The sequence below is a fragment of the Pelodiscus sinensis genome, chromosome 4 (genome assembly GCF_052426305.1).
Source record: "Pelodiscus sinensis isolate ZL-2025 chromosome 4, ASM5242630v1, whole genome shotgun sequence".
Taxonomy (NCBI): Eukaryota; Metazoa; Chordata; order Testudines; family Trionychidae; genus Pelodiscus; species Pelodiscus sinensis.
In genome coordinates, this window is record NC_143055.1 from 13,689,949 (window position 1) to 13,713,627 (window position 23,679).

At 44.5% G+C, this 23,679-nt stretch overlaps 2 protein-coding genes across 5 annotated transcripts in view; one reads left to right on the plus strand and one right to left on the minus strand.

The window, feature by feature from the left end:
* Window positions 1-12,695, plus strand: part of LOC102450820 (charged multivesicular body protein 3) — a 60,667-nt gene extending 47,972 nt beyond the window's left edge. For both annotated transcript variants that reach the window (XM_014574586.4, XM_006111619.5), the window contains 4 exons: window positions 4,012-4,191; window positions 6,853-6,974; window positions 9,086-9,200; window positions 12,208-12,695. In XM_014574586.4, the coding sequence (XP_014430072.2) occupies window positions 4,012-4,191; window positions 6,853-6,974; window positions 9,086-9,200; window positions 12,208-12,347 (557 nt within the window). In that variant the 3' untranslated portion in view covers window positions 12,348-12,695. The remainder of the gene's footprint in view (window positions 1-4,011; window positions 4,192-6,852; window positions 6,975-9,085; window positions 9,201-12,207) is intronic.
* Window positions 10,510-23,679, minus strand: part of KDM3A (lysine demethylase 3A) — a 65,521-nt gene continuing 52,351 nt past the window's right edge. For all 3 annotated transcript variants that reach the window (XM_006111621.5, XM_075930957.2, XM_025185686.3), the window contains one exon: window positions 10,510-22,175. In XM_006111621.5, coding sequence (XP_006111683.2) covers window positions 22,080-22,175 — 96 coding nt within the window. In that variant the 3' untranslated portion in view covers window positions 10,510-22,079. The remainder of the gene's footprint in view (window positions 22,176-23,679) is intronic.

Sequence of the window (23,679 nt, forward strand, 5' to 3'; positions counted from 1 at the left end):
GATAGAGGCAACAGCATGGGAGGGCAGGCAGCGCCATGGAGCCAGTGCTGGGGGAGGGGAGGACAAGCTTTTAAGAGGCAGCGAGAGGGGGGAGGAATGCGATTAGTCGACCAGATTAATCAGTAAGCCTATACGTATTGATAAATAGTCTAGTCGACGACTCGTTGACATCCCTATTCCATAGAGACAGTCTGGTTTGTCCAGTGTACATGGCAGATGAGAATTGAACATGATGACATAGATCATCATCAGAATGGGTCTGAATAGGAAATGGGAGCAGCTCTCATTACACTAAGTAATTTTTCCATGTTAATTTTCTCACCTTCTTATCCACATCCACCCTGATTGAATTAGTTCTGGTGTAACACTCCCATCTCTCTCCACTCCCTGTCTTTCACTTCATACATCTGAAAGTGCTCAGGGGCCAGGTGTCGAGCAGCCTTCCTCCTCCTCCCTCCCCCCCCCCCCCGGGTGCCCCGGCCTGGGTGGGGAGGGGGGGGAGAGACAGGCCTGCCTGGTGAGGTATCGTCCCTCTTCCCCCACCACTACAGCGGCAAGAGGGAGAGAGCTGGGTCTGGTGAGGCTGGGGCACGGGAGAGGATAGAGCTGGGCCAGGCATGGCCTTAGCCTCCCTGGCAGCTGGGGGTGGGGTAGAGGAGAGCTGGAGCTGGCGCAGCCTTGGCCCTGCTCAGCAGCCAGCAGGGAGGGGGCAGGGCAGGGCTGCCATGCCTTTACTTGGCTCCCTTCCCCCTCCCCCACCGGCTATGGGGAGAGCCAGGGCTGCCTACCCCTGGGGGTGGATTGGTGAGTGTTGCAAGCAGGGGGTACAGCCCCCAGTGACACAATAAAAATGCTAGCCTTTAAGGTGCTACCAGACTCATTGTTCTTACTGATTCAGAGTAACACAGGTACCTCTGAACCCTGTCACTTCTAGTACATCGACACATCAGCAAGTGTGAAAAATCAGGATACTTTATTTTTTGGCGTGTGAGGGACATAGTCACATAGATCATATAACGTAACATATGACTTATAACTAAGACAAAACCCCTAATATTGGGACATCTGGTCACCCTATAGCAAATGCTGGGAGTGAAGCTGGAGACTAAACTAAGATTGAGTTAGGTCATTCAGGTGTTCCTAAACCTAGCTATGTTATGGAATGTTTCCAGAATACAGGACATTTCTAATAATATAACATTATCAATGACATCAACAGTAGCTATAAAGCTGTTTCAGATGAATATGTATTTTGTGGTAAAAGTTAATGTACCGGGTGCAATATTATAAATTGCTTCTAAGTCTTGTTCATTAAATGCCAGTGAAAGTGTATAAACCTGGCAGGGAAGCCCGTTAAAGCATAATTATTTAATGAACTGTCTCTGGCAAAATAAGTTATTATCCACCTGCAAGACTGAAGATTTTGGGTAATAAATATGATTCTAAAATAACTTGCAAAGCTATTTGGGAAGTTGAGCAATTTATTTGCAAAATGTGATGGTATCTAAATAGATGAAAGATTTCTGCTTCCTGAAGGAGCAGAGTGAATCAGTGCCATCTAAATTTTTGTGAGGTTACCTATCACAATGGTACATGAACGCCTTCCATATTTTTTTCCCCAGTCCAATTGGCAAGAACAATCAAGATTTTAGGGATTTAAAAGTGAGGGTGTTAATGTGGCTGAGCGTGTTCCTGTGGGAAATCTACATCAGACAGATGGATTTACTTTAGCATGTAATTTTGATATGCTGATGCTGGCTGTCATTTCTGTTTCATCTAGTGGTAATGTCCATAATCTTGGTCCAGCTCCTAGGAAATTTCCATCTTCTTTGGCTACTAGTTTTTCCTCTTGGTTGTTGCATCTTTTCTAGCAGTGCAGAGCTGAGGTTATCATAAGAAGGTGTTTCTCAGTTGTTGAAAGTCAGAACAGCAGCTTTCACCTCTTGGTGTTTGAGAGGGAGCTAGTGCCAGGACCATGACGAGGCAGGATAAAGCATTCTCAGGTCTGGTCTGCACTAGGAGTTTAGGTTGAACTTAGCTGCCAGGTCTATACTAGACCCAGAAAGTCAGCTTACGATATATAATGTAGCTGGAGTCGATGTACTTTAAGCCGAGTTTGGTGCTGTCTGCACAGCAGGATGTCAACATGAGCAAATGCTCCCATCAACTTCCTTTACTTCTTGTGAATCAAGGAGTACTGGAACTGACCGGGAGTGCCCTCAGCATTTAATTTAGCATGTCCTTAATAGACCCGCTGAATCAAATGCCAGAAGATTGATCTATGGTGCAATAAGTATAGGCATGGCTTTAGAGAGAAAGTAAGTTGCTGAGTTCAGAACTAGATGCAGATGTATGAATCTTTCCTAACTTTCAGTAGTCCTCCTGAATTCTTACATGTAATTACAAAATTATTATTTTAGGTTTAAATTGACTAATTTTGTCTGTCACCCCCTACAACTGAGGTCCAATGAACACAGCAAATAGCGCAGTGGGAACAGGGGTTTTCTTCTCCACTGCCATATGGTATGTACACGGACTGCACCACGAAGGTCCGAAAGGAGGCAAGATGGGCTGATTTTGAATGTGTTGGTGTCCTGCTGGATTCACGGCCCAAGCCACAGCCTGTGTATTGCACTTTAACCACACCAGGTAGGCCCTGCTGGCTAGACTATGTAAAGGCACTAAAGCTTTCCACCAGAGGCAATTCGTGCTCAGCCTGTGTCTTAGGTAGTGAATCCAGCATCGCCACAAGCCCCATGGACACCTGCCATTGCTTGCCTCCTCTCAGATCTCACTGTACAGTGAGCAGGGGACGTAAATCCAGAAGGGTAGGAGAAGGATCGTTCCAGGCCAGGAATGGTCAAAGTAATTAAGGGGCCTGGGAGGGCACCTTTTCTAAGGCTGATCTTTTTCTTTGGTGGGGAGGTGCAGAGGGACAAGAAATCCCAGTTCTGCCAGAGGGAAGGGGTGATGTCCAAGCAACCTCCCTAATTTTTTTTTTTTATAAACATCCCTAAAAGTATCAGTAAGATGGCATCTCTATATATGTATCTTCCTTTAGGGCCCTGACTGCGCAGGTATAAGGAATTACCATAAGTAGGTTTAGCGGTTATAAGCATGTCCTGTCATGGTTGGGTTTGTGTCTGATAGGACTGCATGTGGTACCCTTGCCAGTTGTAGATGGAAATGGGCATTCATTGCCACCACAACTGCCTGGCTATCTGAGCGTAGAGCAGTGTCTAATGCAGTCTGCTTTCTGTAAACCAGTCTAACAGTGTGAGATTGGCTGCCTTTGATGGTGAAGGTGAGTGCTTTCATCTTCCTAGTAGCATTATTTCAGCCTCCTCAGGGTTTAACTTCAGCCAGCTGTTCTTTAGACAGGAACTGATCTCAGCCAGATGCTTGGAGGTAATGCTCTGATAGTCTTCGGTAAGGGTTATTACAGAACTGGGTGTGCCACATTACTAATGGATATTTTGCTATTGGAATTTGAGTTCACTGATCTGTTGGTGATGGACAAACTAAAATACCCCACTCACTCTTCAATAGCTGGATTCATGCTTAAATTAAAGTCATTGTTGAAGTGGAAAGTTCTAATGATAACCGCTTGTAATGTTCAATGCAAGCAATGATTTGTGCTTCTAGCCTATAGCCCAGGGGTGGCAAACCCATTTAACAAAGAGAGCTGAAACAGAAGTGGAAAAAATGCAAAGAGCTGCACCAGAATTGTCAAGCAAACAAACAAACAAACAAAAAAAAAAAAGAGGCTGCCCCTTTAAGAAACAAACGTAGGCTTTTTGGCCATATCAGGCTCCCTTCAATGGCCGCCATCTTAGGCACCATTTTGAATCACAGCACGGGGAGACCAGGGGGGAGGGCATTTGGGAGGGGTGCAGGAGCGGCTTCGCAAGCCACACTTTTGGGGGAGAAGAGCCACATGCAGTTCATGAGCCGCGGGTTGGTCACCCCTGCTTTAGCCATTTCTGTCCTCCTTTGTTCTGTGTAACCCAGATATCCAAAGAGAAGAAGAAAAAGTAAAGCGGTCGGTAAAAGACGCTGCCAAAAAAGGTCAGAAAGATGTGTGTGTTGTTTTGGCGAAGGAGATGATCCGCTCTCGGAAGGCTGTGAGCAAACTCTATGCATCCAAAGCACACATGAACTCTGTGCTCATGGGGATGAAGAACCAGCTTGGTAAGAACATTGCTGAGCCTAAATACAGTAACTATTTCTTAGATTAACTGTAGAGGTTGGTCCTGAGCTGTATGTTTCAAAATTGGAGTCAGGTTCTGTCAGATCTCACTGGTTTGGGGTGGTTTGGGCCTCTCTCAAACGAGGAAGGAAACTTAAGTCATCTGCTCCAAAAGGTAGTCTTTCTTCTAGGGATGTGCTGTGTGAGATGATGACTCACACTGGTTACTTCCCCAGTCCCTTGTAAGAAAGATTCTAGCACCACAATAAGAGCTTGATCGTGTTCTGTTACTGGGGTGGATTCTTTGGTTTTTGGCAGGCTGTGTGTATGAGGGTTATTTCATTTATAAGAACACCCTGTACCTTCTTGCATGAATGTCTGCATTTTTAAAGCAAGGGTGAGTTTGATAGAGAAGAGGAGCAGTCTGCTCACTGGCATAATAGCACTTACACCATTTTTCATCAGTCAAAAGCATTTTGAGACCTTTTTCCATACAGCCCCAGCATGTAGAATTTTTCCCTTCTTAACTATCTGCAAGCCTTGTCCACATTGAAATCTCCCTTTTAAAATGCACATTCTGGCTGGCCTATCACTGATAACTCACCACACTACAGCTCTTAGCAGCAGCAGGAAGATAAAGGATCTAAAGGGCGGTGAAGACTTGCAAGCAGTTGCCTTATCATTAATTTTTAATATTGTAGTACCTAAAAGCTCTAGCCATGGGCCAGGACCCCATGGTACAATACAAGTACAGAACAAAATGAGGAGCAATTTGTAGCTGTGCAGTGAAGGCACCTTCATCTCACGAACCTTCCTTAGCTCCAGTAAGAGCCAGGGTCTCATCTGTGTGCTCGGAGGAGGCCTATTGTGACTGATCAGGTCCATTGGGGATGAGGTAAGAAATGCCTTGGAAGAGGTGTAGAGAAAATCAGGGTCAGGGACTGGCTTGGGTGTGTGAGCAATCTCCACAAAGAACAACCAGCCAGCTACAAAAAACCTGAGGTGAGAGGCTGAAAAGCTGAGCAAGAGGAGGAGGCTCCAGAACAAATTGGCTGGGCAGCAGAACTAGGGAGGCAGGAATTAAGGCAGATACTGATCCAGTTGTTGGTCCTTAATTATAACCCTTTGTATGGGCCATACAGTGAGGCTGTGTCTACACTGGGCCACTTATTCCGGAAAATCAGCCGCTTTTCCGGAATAAGCTGCAAGCTGTCTACACTGGCCCTTGAATTTCCGGAAAAGCAACGATGCTCTACTGTACAAAATCAGCCGCTATTCCAGAAAAACTATTCTGCTCCCACTCGGGCATAAGTCCTTATTCCGGAACACTGTTCCGGAAAAGGGCCAGTGTAGACAGCCCAGTAGTCTATTCCTGTCCCTCCTCATTATTCAGGCCTGACATTAAAGACACTTGTAAATTAAGAGCGTTGAAATGAAAAGCAGCACATCCAGTTCATCCCCTTAATTCACACATGGGCTACGTCTACACTGGCCCCTTTTCCGGAAGGGGCATGTAAATTTCACTAGTCGTCGTAGGGAAATCCGCGGGGGATTTAAATATCCCCCGCGGCATTTAAATAAAAATGTCCGCCGCTTTTTTCCGGCTTTTAAAAAAGCCGGAAAAGAGCGTCTAGACTGGCCCCAATCCTCCGGAAAAAGTGCCCTTTTCCGGAGGCTCTTATTCTTACTTCAAAGTAAGAATAAGAGCCTCCGGAAAAGGGCGCTTTTCCTGGAGGATCGGGGCCAGTCTAGACGCTCTTTTCCGGCTTTTTTAAAAGCCGGAAAAAAGCGGCGGACATTTTTATTTAAATGCCGCGGGGGATATTTAAATCCCCCGCGGATTTCCCTACGACGACTAGTGAAATTTACATGCCCCTTCCGGAAAAGGGGCCAGTGTAGACGTAGCCATGATGTTTAAAACATGGGAATGCTCCACCATTAAAATGCTGCTATTTCTTGGCTTTGTTCAGGATTTGACATTCAATAAACACATAAGCGTTATTCTAATAATTAGTTTCACAGACCTCTTTGGATGCTGCCCAGGACTGTTAATTAACCACTCCAATTCAGACTATATTTTAATCCATTTTTTTATTTCTTGTTCAAAAAGGGACAATTGTCAATTATGGCTTTCCAGCAATCCAGTGCTGTGAAGGGTCTTACTGACTGTGAGTTAATTCGCCCATAATGTCCGACTACAATGATGGTCATGACAACAGGGTACTAATTTAGCAAATAATCAGATATCGATAGATAGTCTGGTTCACTTGACCAGCATGAGAACTTCAGTAAAGCTTTCTATCTTATTCCATGGTCATCAGCTCCCCAACTGAGAAGAACAAATAGGAACTCTTCCTTTTCTGAATCTAGCTGCAGATGGGATGGAATTTAGATCTTTTGGCATGGTTCATCTGCAGTTGAGTGAAGCAGTATCTCCCCTAAAACTCTTCAGTCTTTCAAAAACAGGGAAAGTCAGATTTTTTCATATCTTCTAAAATAAATATTTTCAAGTTTAGAAGATGATTAAGTAAATGGACAATCTCTTTTCTTAATATCGTTTTGGAATCTAGGACAGTGCATAAAAATGTGTACAAGCAGGACTGTCAGTTTTATTCCCCTGTGCTGGCTGCATTGTAAAGCCTTTTCATGCCTTCTTTTGGCAGCTGTCCTCAGAGTTGCAGGTTCCCTACAGAAGAGCACAGAGGTCATGAAAGCCATGCAAAATCTAGTAAAAATCCCTGAAATTCAGGCAACAATGAGGGAATTGTCCAAAGAAATGATGAAGGTAAGTTCTGAAATATAGTCCTAAGTATTGCAATAGCACCTAAAGGTTCAAACTAAGATTGGGCTTATATTGTCAGGGACAGTGCAAACACATAGTGAGACAGTGTCTGCCTTGAAGAGTTTACAATATATTCTGACAGGATATACTGCTTCCAGAGTCTTGCTGCACTGCCATTGAAGTGGGGGTTCTCAAACTTTTTGGCCCGCAGCCCACCCCACTCGACTGAGACCTTTCTGTGGACCACCAGCCAGCCACCCACAATGGCAAAATGGGTGCAGGAGGGTGTGGGAGTGCAGGATCTGGGTGGGGGTTGTGTGCAGGTGTGGACTGCGGGGGAGATATGGGTGGGCGGTTGGGTGCAGACTGATGGTGGGGGTCTGGACAGAAAGGAGGGTGCAGCAGCAAGGTGTGGGTGAGGTGTTTTGGCAGGAGGGAGGTTCTGAGGGGGATAGGGATGTGGAGTCTGGGCATGAAGGGAATGGAGAGCTCTTACCTGGCTCTATGCCCCCCGCTGCTCCATTGGCTTTGATTCGACCTCCAGGTGAGTACTTTCCTGTGCTGCCCTTCCCCCAGCCAAGGGGAGCAAGAGCAGCAGCGCACGGAGCCACTTCCTTATCCTGCAAGCCAGATCTGGCCCACAAGGTTCCCCCAACCCCTGCAGTGGAAAGCTAGCACTGGTGCTCCAACCTTGCAGGGTGGGAGGACTTGGACCTGGAGCACTAGTGCAGGCTTCCCGCTACAGGAGGGGCAAGCCCCAAGCCTGTGGTCCACCTACAAGATGGCCACAGACCACTACACTTTGAGAGCTTCTGAATTAAAGGAATACTTGATTTAATACAAGAAAATTATTTAAAAGTGTGTTTAATAGTCCAGAGTATTAAAACTGAAGTTTATAAACCTTGAGGGTTTTTTCATTCTAGTTACTGTATTGCATCTTTCTCTGTTTGGCCAGAATAAACAATTGGCTTCATTTTTTGCTCATCCAAAACGAAAGTGCAACTTCTGCAAAGTAAAATTGTATTCCCCCCTCACATCTTCCCTCTGCTCCAGCCTCGCTCCTCTCAGCCCCATGATTCCCCCTCGCCTGATCCCCTAGATTGCCCCATCCCCCTCAGTGCAACAGTAACATACTGAAACCTTTGAGCGCCAGCCTATGTTAATGCTCCAGGCACACGCAATTACATATGCTCAAATTTTATTTTCTGTCAACTAAAACTTTTGGAAACTTTTACTAGAAATTCCATTGGGATATATTTTTTTTGGTACTGCAGGGTTTAGACCCCTAACATTGCCACTCACTGGCAGCCCTGTCCCATACATTGAACCCCTCATTTTTGTTCCCACTCCAGACCCTAAGGGGATCCACAACATCCACTAACTCTGGAACCCCAGAAAAGTAAATCTGGCTTATGGGAAGCCCTGAACCTCAGTCCTCCCTGCTCCTTCCCCTCACCCTGTGGGGTCTGGAGTGCCAGAAGTGAGGTGTCTCAGTTGGGGCCCATCAGTGAGGGTTGGAGGTTTTGGAAGGAATCTTTTTGCTTCTCACTACTGTAGTTCCCAACTGATTTTTCTGTGGGGTTAGTGGCCCCCGACCCAAAAAAGATTCCTCATCCCTGCCATAAATAAAGAAAACATTGAAACCTTTTGTGTTGGACATAATATTTCACTTTACTTCAAATGAAGTTTGATCAACTAACATGAGAAAGTTAAAACACTTAATCTGTTTACTTAAATTAAACCATTCTTCCCAGCTGCAGCACTAGCAAAATGGCTCAAGTGTAGTTATGTAATTAAAGGTGAGTTTCCATTAGCAATGGGGTAGTCCGCAGAAAGGTTTGGAGAGGGCAGGGCCTCAAGGAAGGGGTGGGCTCTCAAGGAAGGGATGGGGTAGATCCTGGCTTGCCCTGGCATTTAAAAAGTGATCTTGAGTGTAAAACGGTTGGAGACCGCTGAGTTAGGCTATTATTGGGAGCAAAGCTGAATCTTTTGATAGGCATGATTGTGGCAGGCATAAACCAGACAATTATGAAATTTCCTTAAAGTGCTGTGCTCCTTGCTGGGTCACTAATAAGTCTCAGAAATTGGATTTGTTACCTTCTGTTTCCATATAGGCTGGTATCATAGAAGACATGTTAGAGGATACTTTTGAAGGTATGGAAGACCAGGAGGAAATGGAAGAGGAAGCAGAGATGGAAATTGATAAAATACTGTTTGAGATTACAGCTGGTAAGTGCATGAATCTGATACACAAATGTGTTATGAGGACTGAGAATGTGGTCCTGTTCTCAGTGTATCAAATGGCAATATTCATTGATTCCTATTACACAATTAGATCCTCTGTATTACCTTACATATATGTCTGGGGAACCAATTCTACAAAGTGTTGAATACCCTTAGCTTTAGTGGCAGTAGGGAGTGGTCAGTATTTTACTAGATGGGGCCTGCAGCAATGGAACAGAAGTTCTCTATCTGCTAATCATAAATACTGAGGCGGGAAAGAACTGGTTAGGGTAGTTCCAAAAACCTCATAGATAAAATAAGGCAATAACCTGACATAGGTTAAAATGTCAGTTTCCTTTGGCACTAATAACCCCTTAAACCAGAATTTTGAAAGTCTTGGTTGATACTGTGCACTTACTTTGTTTCTCATTTTGTACAGTAATAATAGCAGACACTGTAGCTTTAGATTCTATTCTAGCCTGGGTTACAGGATGCTACCATATTTGGGCTAAACACACTTCAGTTTAACCATTTCCCCCAGGTTTTGAAAAACAGAAATCTCTATTGGATCTCACATAACATAAACACCACCCAAAAAACTGACTCTGAACTAATTGGCTACGTCTACACTGGCATGATTTTCTGCAAATGCTTTTAACAGAAAAGTTTTCCGTTAAAAGCGTTTGCAGAAAAGAGCGTCTAGATTGGCACGGACGCTTTTCCGCAAAAGCACTTTTTGCAGAAAAGCGTCCGTGGCCAATCTAGACGCGCTTTTGCGCAAAAAATCCCCGATCGCTATTTTCGCGATTGGGGCTTTTTTGCGTGAAACAAATCTGAGCTGTCTACACTGGCCCTTTTGCGCAAAAGCTTTGCACAAAAGGGACTTTTGCCCGAATGGGAGCAGCATAGTATTTCCGCAAGAAGCACTGATTTCAGACAGTAGGAAGTCAGTGTTCTTGCGGAAATTCAAGTGGCCAGTGTAGACAGCTGGCAAGTTTTTTGAACTTGCCAGTCTAGACATAGCCCTTGAGTGTGTCCCTTTAAGTAAAATCTAGCCTGAATAATTGGAAAATCTTCCAAATTAACTGAGAACTTGTGAAAGTGCTTTGAATATAAAATATTGATTCAGAGGATTTTGACTGTAGACTATTATCTGAAGGGCTATAGGGAAGCTGGAAGTCCTGCAAGTCCCAGCCTTCTTACTGGCCAGGCCCTCTGGTGAATTAGGTGCCCGGCTCCATGCTTTGCCGTATCTCCTGTTCCCACACCCCTCCTTTTGGGTTCTCTTTCCCTGCCTCACATTTCTTTTCTTAAAAAAAAAAAAAAAAAAACAACTCTTGACCACTCTGCTCACTTACCAGAAGAGGCATAATTCTCTCCAGCACTTGGGTTTATGGATTGAGCTCATAGACGGTGTCATTGATTAGCACTGTGGGAAGAAAAGTGAAGCTGCTCTGTATCTAGGAGCTCTTCCCATTCACAAATATTAAGAGTCTGAGGAATAAAACAGAAAGGCAAGGTACTTTCAGTCTGCTTTACCTGCAGCCCCAGAAAGGTAGGGAGCAGGTCGCTCTAGTGTCCTGACATGAGTCTTCCTCTCTCTTTCCCCAAGGCCCTTGTAGTTAGAATACAGTGCTGTAATAGACCAGGGATTCTCACCATTTTTCCTTCTGAGTCTCTCTTCCTCCTCCTCTTTCCCCACTATAAAAATTCCATGGCCCACCTGTGCCATAACTGGTTTCCTGGACATAAAAGCCAAGGCCGGCATAGGAGGTAGCAAGCAGGGCAGTTAACTGGAGCCCCACAAAACTACAATGCTCATCTTTCAGCTTCAGCCCTGGTGGCAGGGCTCAGAACTTGGACTTCAGCCCCATGCGCTCGGGCTTTGGCTTTCCACCCTGGGCCCCAGGAAATCTGACGCTGGTCCTATGTGGCAGACTCCCTTGAAATCTGTTTGTGACCTTCCAGGAAGCCCTGGAGCACTCGCAGCAACATCTCTCGAAGAACCACCATTGCACTAGACCAAGGCTCTACAACCTTTAAGAACAAGATCACCTTTTGAATTTAAGAGCAATCCAAGATCTATCTCAAAATATAAATACTCCTGCCCTGCCTCCTTCCCGCCCCTCCTCCAAGGCTCTGTCCCTGTTCACTCCATCTGCCCTCTCTTGCTCAGCCTCACCCACTTTAATCAGGCTAGGGCAGAGGGTTGGGGTGCAGGCTTTGGTCTTGGATTAAGGGATCTGGAGTGCGAGAGGGGCTTTGCTCTTGGGGCAGGCAGTTGGGGAGTAGAAGGGGATTCTAGGTGCAGGCTCTGGAACAGTGTTTGGATGCTCAAGGCTAGGTGTATAGAGGGGTTCATGATTTGGGCTCTAGCTGGACCCTGCTTACCTCAGTTGGCTCTGTGTGGTGGTGCAATGAGGCTAAGGCAGGCTCACCCCTGCCCTGGCTCTGTACCACTCAACAGCAGCCAACAAACTCAATCCCATGTCCTGTTGTACCCCCTCTCTGCTCTGTGGAGAAAGGATACAGAGTGGGAGAGGGGGCACCTTGACATCAACACTCTTCTTCTCCCTACCCTGCCCTGCCCTGCCCAGCAAGCAGGAGGCTCACCAGGGGAGAGAGGCAGCTCCAAGGCAAAGGGCAGGAGATGAGCAGCAGGGGGAGGGGCAGCTGAAATGCTGGTACTTGATAGCCTCTTGGCCAAACCAGTCAGGATACCCTCAGAAGCGCCATGATCTACCAGTAGATCCTGATCATCTGGTTGGTGACCAATGCACTAGACAATTTAAATGGGCAAAATATTGTAAGGTACATGCTAGGAACTAGTTATTGCTTAGATGACCTAATCACTTCTCTCCAAATTTCCAATGTACTGTATCAGCCAGACATCAGTGGCAGTTCTATTATTTTTAAACCTCCAAAATGTGCAGCGACACAACAAACTTGTCCATTTGTTAAGTACAGGCCACCGACTGATTAATTATGTTTATGGACTTTATCTTGTTTGCAGGGGCATTGGGTAAAGCACCTAGCAAAGTTACAGATGCTCTTCCAGAACCAGAACCCATAGGGGCTGTTGGTGTAGTGGATGAAGAAGAGGAAGAAGATATTGAAGCAATGCAGTCACGGTTAGCTACACTCCGTAGCTAGACACTAAGTTCACCTGTACAGATGGGGGGGTTTATTGCACTCCAGGATGTTCTATCCCTCCTATAAAATGTAAAACTTTGTGAAAATACTTCCTGTAATATACAATTTTCTTTTGGATTGTGTTCTATAAGGTTATTTTTGCCATTTTTCTGTTAATCTTTTACAGATAATGTAGGCTATAGGGAAATGGTTGGTGTAATGTATTTTCAAATATAAAATATTCTTTGCAGCAAGTTAGGATCTTTGCTTTAAAATACCTGTAATGGCTTAAGCTGCTACCAAAAAAAAGTGTCTGTACATTTTTCTGAAACACTACAAGTGGATTTTAATAAACTTGATTTAACATTTGCTCCTCTTGAGCATTTAGCATGCATCTTATTTTCAGTGTCTAGCCTTGGTGCGTATTCAAGCTGATAACAATGGTGAAGAAAGGGAAATTTTGTTCAATGTTCAGTCTACATGGAAGCATTATTTTCTGTGATGAAGCTGTTTCTATCATCCCCTTTATCCAAATATAATGCATTTTACACATACAGACTAAGCCACCCCTCCCTTGCACAAACTGGAAACCTGAGAAGCAGAGAACACTGGACTACAGTTGTAATAAGCCTATGCTTAAGGCAGCCTCTTCCATCTTATTGTTTGATTTTAACAAGTGTTATTGAAGCATGTTTTTCTACCATCTCTTACAAAGCCCTTTTCAGCAAACCCTTTGCATGGTATTTCTTCAGAAATGGGACTGGTGCTTGATAAAAGGATGAGCCCTGCTCCCAGGGAGGATTGCTACTCCTGTTACGAATGTAAGAAACTGATAAAGGAATTGCTATTTTTAAGGAAGTGGGTATTGAATACAGAACCATGCATGGCTGAGAGGAGGATGCATCAGTCTGTATGGGCCCTAGGGCATTGCTGAGTCTCCTCCTAGCTAAATTCTCTAAGTTGCATGGCCCACTCAAGACTGCAGTGGGGAGGGATGTCTTGCCCCAAGCCCTGAAGTTGCTGGGGCAGACATGCCTCTGGCCACTGGTCCCAAGTTGAAACTGCCAGCTAGAAGACAGGCACCCCTCTCCCACCTGTGGCTGCTGGAGCTGTGGAGAGAGGTCTCACCTGGCCCAAAGCTGCTGAGATGGAGAGGGCTGGGGAGAAGGGAGTCCTTTCTCCTCAGGGCAGGTGGCACCCTAAATCCTTCAGCCTCACCCTGTGCCCTAATTCCCTCATTGTTGCCTGAATTTCAGGGATTTGTATTAGATTTTTCTGGTACACAGAGGTGGTAAGGGCTTCTGGGCACAGCTGCCAGGCCAGGCATGCCTGGTGAGGGAACCTGGTGCAAAGAGCAGCAGGGGGTCTGTAGTTAGGCCAAGGCTGGGGGGGATAGCAGTGGCAAGGGGACCAGGAATGGCCACCTCCGGTCCAGCAAAATCCCTTATCCAGGAGTGGTCAGGTGCTGGACCAAGGAGGTCCCCAACCTGTACCTGTGGTTGGCAGATGCATCTTCTGGTGCCACCCATGGGATGGTGCCACCCCAACCTACCTCAGCTCCTTTGCACTAGAATCAAAGACTGGAGTCTCCAAGCAGAGAGGCTGGATTGAGAGAGCTAGGAAACTTATTCAGAAATTTGGTTGCAAGCATCAGAATCCACCAAGGAAGAGCTTAAAGTTGACATTGTAGAAGACAGTCTAGTGGTAAAGAGGCCTCTACAGTGGGATGAGCTATGTAAGGTTATAGCCTCAAAGCTTTCAGATAACGAGTCCAATGCCACAACTGGTTTTCTGCCTAGCCAGTAGATTAAAAGCCAGGACTGGCACTAGGGTACAGCAAGCAGGAGCCCAAGGAGCTAAGTTGCTCAGGCTTTGGCTTCAGAGCCACAGGGCAGGGTTCAAGCTTCAGCTTTGGTCCTATCCAGTAGGGCACAGGCTGCTGCTTTCTGCCCTGGACCCTATTGACTAACACAGGCTGTGCTCTCTGGTTTAGTTTGGCAGACCCCCTGAAACCTGCTTGCATCCCCCTATGGGCTTCACCCCCCTGGCTGAGAACCACTGCAACAAACTATAGGAGCACTTACCTGTTGGACAGTTTTGTTTTCTGAGGGGGGGGAAAAAAAGAGGATACTGCCTTCTTTTAAAGACAGCTGAACTACATTATGTACCCTGGGAGTTGATACCTCAGCACTAAAGCAGTGTCTCAACCCCACCAGCAGCATTTCCAGTGGTATTTCTGGCAGGCATCGTCTCCAGTAAGAGTGCAAGACTTCTCCAGGGAGACAGATCTAATCCAATTTGAACCCATCAGCCATTCCTCTGTAAGCTTTAAGCAAGCAGCCAGTTTGACTAACAGTATTACAGTTGTGACCATCCCACACATATAGCCTCCATTTGAAGACAGGCTCTCTCACTTTTAGTGCTTGGGAAGCAATAGCTGTGAGAGCCTGTCTCACAGCCATATCTTGAATACTGCATACAGATGTGGTTGCTTCATCTCAAAAAAAGATAGGCATTGGAAAATGTTCAGAAAAGGGCAACAAAACTGATGAGGGAGTTGGAAGAGGTCCCATATGAAGAGAGATTAGAAAGACTTGGACTTTTCATCTTAGAAAAGAGGAGAATAAGGGGGGATATGACAGATCTATAAAATTATGATTATTGTGCAAAAAGTCAATAAGGAAAAGTTATTTACTTATTCCTGCGATAAAAGAACTAGGGTTCACCAAATGAAATTAATAGGCAGCATGTTTAAAACAAACAAGAGGAAGTTTTTCTTCCGTCAGTGCACAGTCAACCTGTGGAACTCTTTGCCAGAGGATGCAGTGAAGGCTAGAACTTTAACAGGGTTCAAAAAAGAGCTAGATAAATTCATGGAGGTTAGGTCCATCAATGGCTATTAGCCAGGATGGGTCGGAATGGTATCCCTACCCTCTGTTTCTGTGGAGGTGGGTGGGAGGGATCATGTGAGGATTACCTGTTGTGATCCCTCCCATCTGGTATTGGCCATTGTCAGCAGACAGGATACTGGGCTAGATGGACCTTTGGTCTGACCCAGTATGGCCATTCTTATGTTCTCTTACAAGTCCCTGCACTGTCAGCAGTTCCAGGAAAAGATTCTACTCTCAGTACTTTCTAATCCTAATTCAAAAGCAAAATCAGACCCATTCTGTACCTTTGAGGTCTCTACAAATGTATCCAGATATCAGCTTCCATACAGTGGCAACAGTGGTTACTTACCTGTAAGTGGAGGTGCTTAAGAGATCTTTGGTCCCTGAAACACAGAGGGTTAGATACATGCACCCAGAACTTTTCAAAGCAATACTGCTCAGCAGTTTGTGCCTTAGCCAAAGTATTGTCTCAGTTTTGTCGAATGTGAGACAGGACAGAGCCCACTATCCATGTCTCCAATTCCTACTCTGCAGAGGGAAAGGATAGGACTGGAATAGACATAAGGACCCTGTATCTTAAAGAACTTACAGGTAAGCAACCTCTTTAAGTGATAATCCATGTTGTATTCCACTGGAAGTAGCTGACAAGTAGTACATGGAAAGGAGGGGGATGCAAGGAAAATTGCAGAACCATCAAATAGAGAATCCATGTGTAAAATGAGGTATGTCACAATCACATACCAAAGTAAAGACAGAAAAAGGTGTGTTGCCAAACTTCACATCACTGCCTTATATCTGTCAAGGGGCACATCATGGAGCAAAGCTGTGGTCAATATTTGTGCACTCATGGAGTAGGCTCATTTCCCATCTACGGGAGAACACCCTCACAGGGCTAGGAAATAATGGGAATAGAATTCCCTGCCCCTCAATTCCGGAGGAGTCTTGTCCACTGCCCCCAGGGCAAGGAGCAACTCTAATGCCTGAATAAGGGGCTGCTGGTGAGAAGAGTCCCTGAAGAGGGACAAGGAAGGGGGTGAGAGGGATGGGCAGAAAGGAGCAGAATTGCAGAAAAGATCCCACTTCCTGTGCAAACACAACAGGGCTATGTCTAGACTGGCATGATTTTCCAGAAATGCTTTTAATGGAAAAGTTTTCCGTTAAAAGCATTTTCGGAAAAGAGCATCTAGATTTGCAGAAAAGCGTCCGTGCCAAAGCACTTTTTGCAGAAAAGTGTCCGTGCCAATCTAGATGCGCTTTTGCGCAAAAAAGGCCCGATCGCCATTTTCGCAATCGGGGCTTTTTTGCGCAAAACAAATCTCAGTTTTCTACACTGGCCCTTTTGTGCAAAAGTTTTGCACAAAAGGGACTTTTGCTCGAACAGGAGCAGCATAGTATTTCCGCAAAAAGCACTGATTTCTTACAGTAGGAAGTCAGTGCTTTTGCGGAAATTCAAGCAACCAGTGTAGACAGCTGGCAAGTTTTTCCGGAAAAGCGGATGATTTTCTGGAAAAACTGGCCAGTCTAAACACAGCCCAGCAGTTTGATATTACTTGGGACATAGAAGTGGGATAAACAATCCTGGAAACAGGGCTGTGGATCTGATATAGTCTGATATATTGTTCCTGGGCACACCTTCAGAGGGCCTGCTTGGAGGCTGAAGGTGTGTGCCTGGCCCTGTGAAAACAAATAGTCTTAATGAGTGACAGTACCACTTGGGAAGGACCTTCTAGGACCAGAACGCTGTCCTTGGGTCTTCCTGTTCCACCATCTCTTTGGCTTGTAGGTCCATGCTACGCAACACTTTGCAGAGCAGGTCCTGGTGGGCACAGCTATCTATGGGTGATGGTCTTGAGGCTGCAGTCCCTGCCACTGCCTCATCCAGGGAAAAGCGAGGAGAACTTGTAAGCAAGCCACTTTCATTTCTGGCGACCGTCACAGGTAGTAAGAATGAATTGAGGGAGGGGGAGGGCTGGCAGGGTCATACATTGAGCGCCATGGAGTACTACTCCAGCAGGCTCCATAGTCAATCCAAGAGGAGTGGATAGAAAAACTTAGGCAACTGTTCATGTGGTGCGCATACACCCCCAAATGGAATTTGTGAACAAGCGTTCTAAGAAATAATTGGAATAGAATCCTGTGCCCCAAAAGGCTACAGGGATTGACTCCGTTGCACCTCTTTGTAGGAGGAAGTCCCTCTCTAAGGTAAGAATGTTGTCATAAGAGAGATCTCAGCTGGAGGCAGGGGGTAAGTGAGGAGGTCAAGATGGGAGAGGTCATCAATACTGTGTAGCTGTGCTGAATGGCAACCAAGACCCACTTGTTTGTTTTAGCTTTCCAAGCTAGTAGAAAGTTTCAGACAATCCATGGAAGACAGGAGTGCTGCTATATGGATCGACTGATGGATCTCTAGCCTCACTCAAAACTGTTTTCTCTATGACTGTGTTGTGCAAAGGGTTATACTGCCGTAACAGCTGGATGGGCTCTGTGTATTTTGGGGCACTTTTAAGGAGGTTTGTAGGCTTGCTGGTGGCAGAAGTGAGATGTTCTATTGCATTGGGCTGGCAGTAGGTGATAAAATTCCTGTTTGGTACCAGTGAATGTGCATGAAGAATTGTAAGGCGGCTCTTGAATCAGTGCATAATGAATCAATGGTTTTCAGGTTGAAGAGGTGTGATTGGTCAAAGGGAAGACCCTCATTTTTATCTGCACCTAAAGATTGTAACCAGGATCCTTGCCTCATGATAATTCTTGTCACCAACATACACATGGGCATAGCTGCTCAATCAACTGCAGCTTGAACTGTAGACCTGGCAACAAACTTGCCTTCCTGTAGAACTGCCTGGAATCAAGTATGATCCTGCTGAGTACCTTAATCAGCAACTTTGACACAGACACCATTTTATAAAATTGATTTGGTACTGATGGCCAAGTATTTTAGAGATCCAGAACTGTAGTCCAGCCAGCAGGACCTTTTGACCTATTGGGTCCTCTCAGATTATCCCTGTCCACTGGAGTGGAGCATGGGTGGTGTGTTTGGCCCACTTTGATGCAGCCTGTATTACTAAGAAGTAGGGATGTGAATAGCTACCGGTTAGCATCACCTTTAACTGGGTCTCCAGGAACTAGGACCAGGCAGCCTGCCCCAGTGCGGTGGCTGGAAGCAGGAGTCCTGCCTGGGCTCCCTCGTAGTCAGGTAACTGGTTAAAGTCACAGTGAACTGATTAATCAAGATTTTACATTCCTACTAAAGGAGTTAGGTAGAGTGTGTAAAAATAAAAATTCAGAACCTCTGGGACAGGGCACACAGTACCTTTTCCCAGCCCCCTTTAAGGTCAGTACACATGTGGCTGAAGTGCCATACGGGGCATGTTATTTGGAAAATGGCATCAGTTTGATAAGGTCAGTCTTACTGGTGCTGATGTGGGTTGAATCTCTAGTAGCTGGTGCTGATTAAAGAGCATTGGCTATTTTCCATAGAAATTCTTGAAACTGATGATTGTCATCAGGCTAGAAGGAAGGTGTCTGACAGTTGAATCTGGAGATAACTACAACAATCTCTCCAGATGCACCAAACTATTTCTGAATGTTTACCAGATGAAGAGTGAATTGGTGAAATGAGAGTTCTCAGCCATATGAGACTTTTCAGAAGGTGAATACTGGGGCCATGAACTCTAAATATGGCCAACCTGGTTGGTCTAACTGCTGTTGTACTTGGGTTGAAGGAGGCGGCTATCAGCTTTAACAAGGCAAAGGAGGAAATTGCCACAGAGCCCTCATAACCCTGTAATAGTCATGTTTCGAAATGGATGTTCAGCAGTCTACCTCTTCCAGGTCCTTGGATTGAGGGAGTTAAGAGTCTTGTGTGAATTGCAATACTGATGGAAAAGTTGAAAAGGGATATGTTCGAGAGAGATGACCAGCAGGAGTTAGATGTAACAGAGGAATTGGAGACCTCTGCACAGACAAATGCACTGGCACATAAGGAGATCTACTCTTTTCAGGGAAAACTAAGAGGGCTGGGTGTGGTTCCAGTTCTCCCTGGAGTCAATGGTATCTAGTCTATTAGCAGGACTGGAACTGGTAAAAGCATCTGTCTCAGGACTGATAATTCCTGGGAATCCACCAGAGCCAAGAAGAGGCACCAGGACCAGCACAGCAAGAACACAATGTGGAGGAGCTATGTGCTCTGTAGCTGGAACTGGTGGACACTGCACCATCCTTCTTGGATTAAGAGAGACTTACTGACATACACCCCCACCCCCGCTATGGGGTTGGTAGCACTGATACCAGGGGATCAGGACAGAGGCTCTATGGTAGGGGGAGTGCTCAGACAGATGTCTGAGGAGAAGTCTCCCATGCAGGATCCAACTTTGACCTTTCCCTGTACAAGCAAGGAAGAAGAGGCAGAGACTGCACCAGGAGGTTGAGAGAGCTTCCCCCAAACAGTATAAACATTGTTGGTATTAGTAGTTGATGGAAAATGAGTGTGGTCAGGCAGCACAAACTTTGAATCCCAGCATCTTTGGAATAATCCACTACTCTGACAAGAGAGTTGGGGGGGGGGGGGGAATTGTTTGGCAGGGAAAATTGCTGAGGTAATGCCACAAATCCTACTAAGCAATACTACTTTGAAAAAAGCTCCATCTCCACACACATGCGCCCTCACCCTCAGAGGAATACAATAGGAACCACCACTCAAAGAATTTTAGTTACAAATTCTTCACACACTAGTCCATGACTGGTTTGTTGCTATTAATCTTCAGTATGCCTATTTTTGTGTGGCAATTCTCCTGAGCTACACGAAGTTTCAAATATAAGCCTCATCAGCCTACAGTTCTCATCTTCGGCCTGTTTACTATCTGTGTGAGACAGTAGCAGCAGCTTCTCATATGCTTAGCCTGGCAAGATAACATGCAAGTCCAAAGAATAATTCCTCCATGTCCACTTTGTTTAATCTCAGAATGGGACTAATAGAACTAATATTGACTTTGCCTTGCTCAAACACACAGAAAAATTAAGTGTAGTATAGCTTTACAAGACTTAAATTTAAGTTTGTCTTTCGAGGCTTGTGCACGTTTTTGGTAGTCTGCTGGATTAAATCTGTTTTCTGTAGAATTCCTTTTTGATTTCCAGGTCATTAAAATGTTCCTGATGCAATCACAGTGGCCTCTTACTGTAACACTTCTTAGCTTTCCTTGCAGCAGGTTAGTTTACTGTTTTGTCCAACATTATCTCTCAGAGAAACTGTCAGCTATCCTGCACACTTTTTTCCCCTTAAGGTCACATAGCAAGAAAAAACTACCAGTCTGAGTTCGTTAAAATAATTGTTTAAAATCCATTTTCTTGGTCTCTTTTTCATATTTTTTTTCAATACACTCAGGATATTTGTCATTTAATGATCACCTCAGTGCCTAGGATACATGTGCATCAAAACTGGAAAATAAATAAAAATATATACACACTGACATGCACTCAAAGAAAAAAAGTCTTGAGATGTACTTGTAGCTCATATTCCAAAGAGTTTACAATCAGAGATTAAAACAGGTAGGGAAAGGGATCCAGTACAGAGACAGAGATCAGGGTGACAATAAGTATTAGTTCTGTATTTTTTTTCCCCTACCAGCAAAAAAGCCTGCTGGCAGAAGATGCAGAGTGAAAAAAGAGTTAATGGACAAGACAATGAGAGCCTTAGTAGAGAAGCATTATAAATAGTGAGGTGGGATACCTGAAGGTCAAGCAATGCATAGCAGAAGCCCAAAGCCTGAGCACCAGCCCAAGCTGGCTGGCATGAGCCAGCTGCAGGTACTTTGCTGTGTGAACAAATCCCATGAGGCTTTTAAAACACAGCCTTGAAAACCATGTTATGATCTAGAGTGCGACAAACATTCAGATATGCTAATGCAAAGACTGCAGTAATAATATTTGAATGAGAACTTAAGTGTAGTTCTAATCAAACTTCAGTGAACCAAGATTGTACAAGTGATATTAAATTCATTTTAATTTCCAGTTGCCCAGGCTATTTGTTCAGACATCTTTTTTAAACACAAGGTAGCAGTTTCTACACTGAAACACCTTGCTTTTGTATGCATTTTTGTTTTTAACTTAATAGCACTGTAACAAGTAGTCAGTTTAGAGGGTCAACAGAAGAGAGGTTGGAAAAGGAACACTTTTAAAAACAAAATTAAGTGCTATATGTAGTGTATTCACTATTAGAATACAGTTACAGAAGAGTGCAAATAGTTTAAACTGTAAATCAGTTTCAATATGGGAATTTAATGAAAAATGCCCTTTTCATTTGACATTTAGAAATGTAAATACATTTAACTGAAGATGGTTAATCCCCATCCTTGTCAATGTACACTACTAGTTTTAATACTATTTTTATGCTAGTTCTGTGTTAATGTAAAAACATAAGAACTGCATTCTCAGTACATTTAATGTTGGCTATTAAATCAAAATTTCACACTCCTCCCTCTCTCCCCCCCACCCAAAGCAAATTACAAAAACTGATGAGCTTTGCATCATATCTTGATTAACATTTTTCAAATGAATCATTTGGAAATTTCCAGTGTACATCTTTTTCAGAGTAAGGTCTACAGGAGGTATCTTTATACGGCTTAGAGAATTTCTCCTTATAAAGTTCTATTGCAAATAAGCATTCACAGTATGCCAGAGTCTGTTAATATTACTACATACACCATCTCAGGTTTGTAAACATTAGACAAATACATAGAACAAAGTACCATGATCCTCTGGTACCGCTGAAAGGAAGATGAGGTAACATTCATAAATCTCAGCATCCACAGATCTTGATGGAATAGTTTAAACTGCTGCTGACATTTTTCAGTTTCATAGTTCACCATTAAGGCTTTCCACTTGACTGTTTGCTAAGGCTGGATTCATTAGCTCTCAATATCCCAACTGCATCTTTAACAGCATGGTATATAACATTCTTCACCTAGGAGGAAACAAGAAGTCAGACACTTTAAATGGGCAAAAATAAAGCACTTTTCTACATTTAGATTTCTGTAAAGTAGAAAGGCTTTGATATTTTCCAAACAAAGAGGCATTCATGAACTAAAACCATGTTGAAATTTGCACATTCATGGTTTCAACGAAATTGAAGACTGGAATATATTCTACATACAGTACACTTCTGATAAAGGGGGCATATTCCCAACCCAGTTGCTCTCCCCTCCCCTTTCCTCCCCCAGAGCCAGACACTGCCCCTCCCTGTTGTAACCCAGTCCCTCTTCTCCCCCAACCTTATTTCTGGGTCCTGAAGCAGCTGCCTGTGCTCAGCGGCTGGCTGCTAGCATGTGCAGGCTGGATGCTATGTGCTCTGGGGACTGTGAGCGGAACGGTGCAGCCGCGCGCGCATGCAGCTCATAGCAGCCTGGCAGTGAAAGTGGCTGACCAGACTATTGGATCCTGGACAATTGGAGTTTTACTGTAAAGTATGGAGCTTTATATTGATGTGTGCAATTAAGTGAGGTATGACATAAGGTGTCGATGGCTACCTGATGCCAGGTCTACACTGGCAGAGAAGGGGGATGGGGGGTGAGGGGAAATCGATGCAAGATACACAACTCCAGCTAAGTGAATTGCATAGCTGGAGTCTACATACCTTACACTGATTTTCTGGGGCAGTACTTGACTGGAGATACCTACACAGAGGGGGTGCCCTCAGCATTCAGTTTAGCAGGTCTTGTAAAGACTTGCTAAATTGAGCTCTGGAAGATCTATCACTAAAGCATCAGTCCTCCAGAAAGTGAAGACGTGGCCTGAGATATTAAGTATCACAAATAATGATTAGCTGATCCATGTTAATGACTATTCTATATTTTCCTTAATCTAGGTGTGTGGTACTAAATTGAATCTGCACATGTGAAAGCCAATAGTGTATTGCTGGTATGGCCAGAGTTAAGGCTGCATAGTGCTCATTTAACATGAGGATGGAGATAAACAGTATGGATGGACAAGGAACAGGTGAGACTGAGAAGGCAACCGATCAAAGGAGTGCAGATGCGGCTGAACGACAACGGATTTTCAGAGTTGTGTTGTGCAGTCTACCAACCATTACTTGGGAGTTAACATTCTTGAGTCGAAATTTCCCAGGTTTTTAATATTGTACGTTCTCCATCAGAGTCCCTAGGTCTCTCCCCCACTGGCTAACAGATTATTTCCAATTAGAGAAATAATTCATTTTAAAAAGTTCAAGACTGGCTTATAATCAGATCGCAAAACACGAGTTTAGTGAGAGAGATATTTGTAGTTTGGGGAGATGATAGTTCTTTAGCTGCATAAAACCGAAGATATGTAGAAGACAGGGCAATTTTTTACTTCCAAAAAAGGTTTTAATAAAAGTTATACAGAAGAGTCAATTACTTCTGAAGAGTTATTCTTCATAATTCAATTGAAAATTAGTTCACATTAACAGAACAGCTAAGTGCATCGTAACA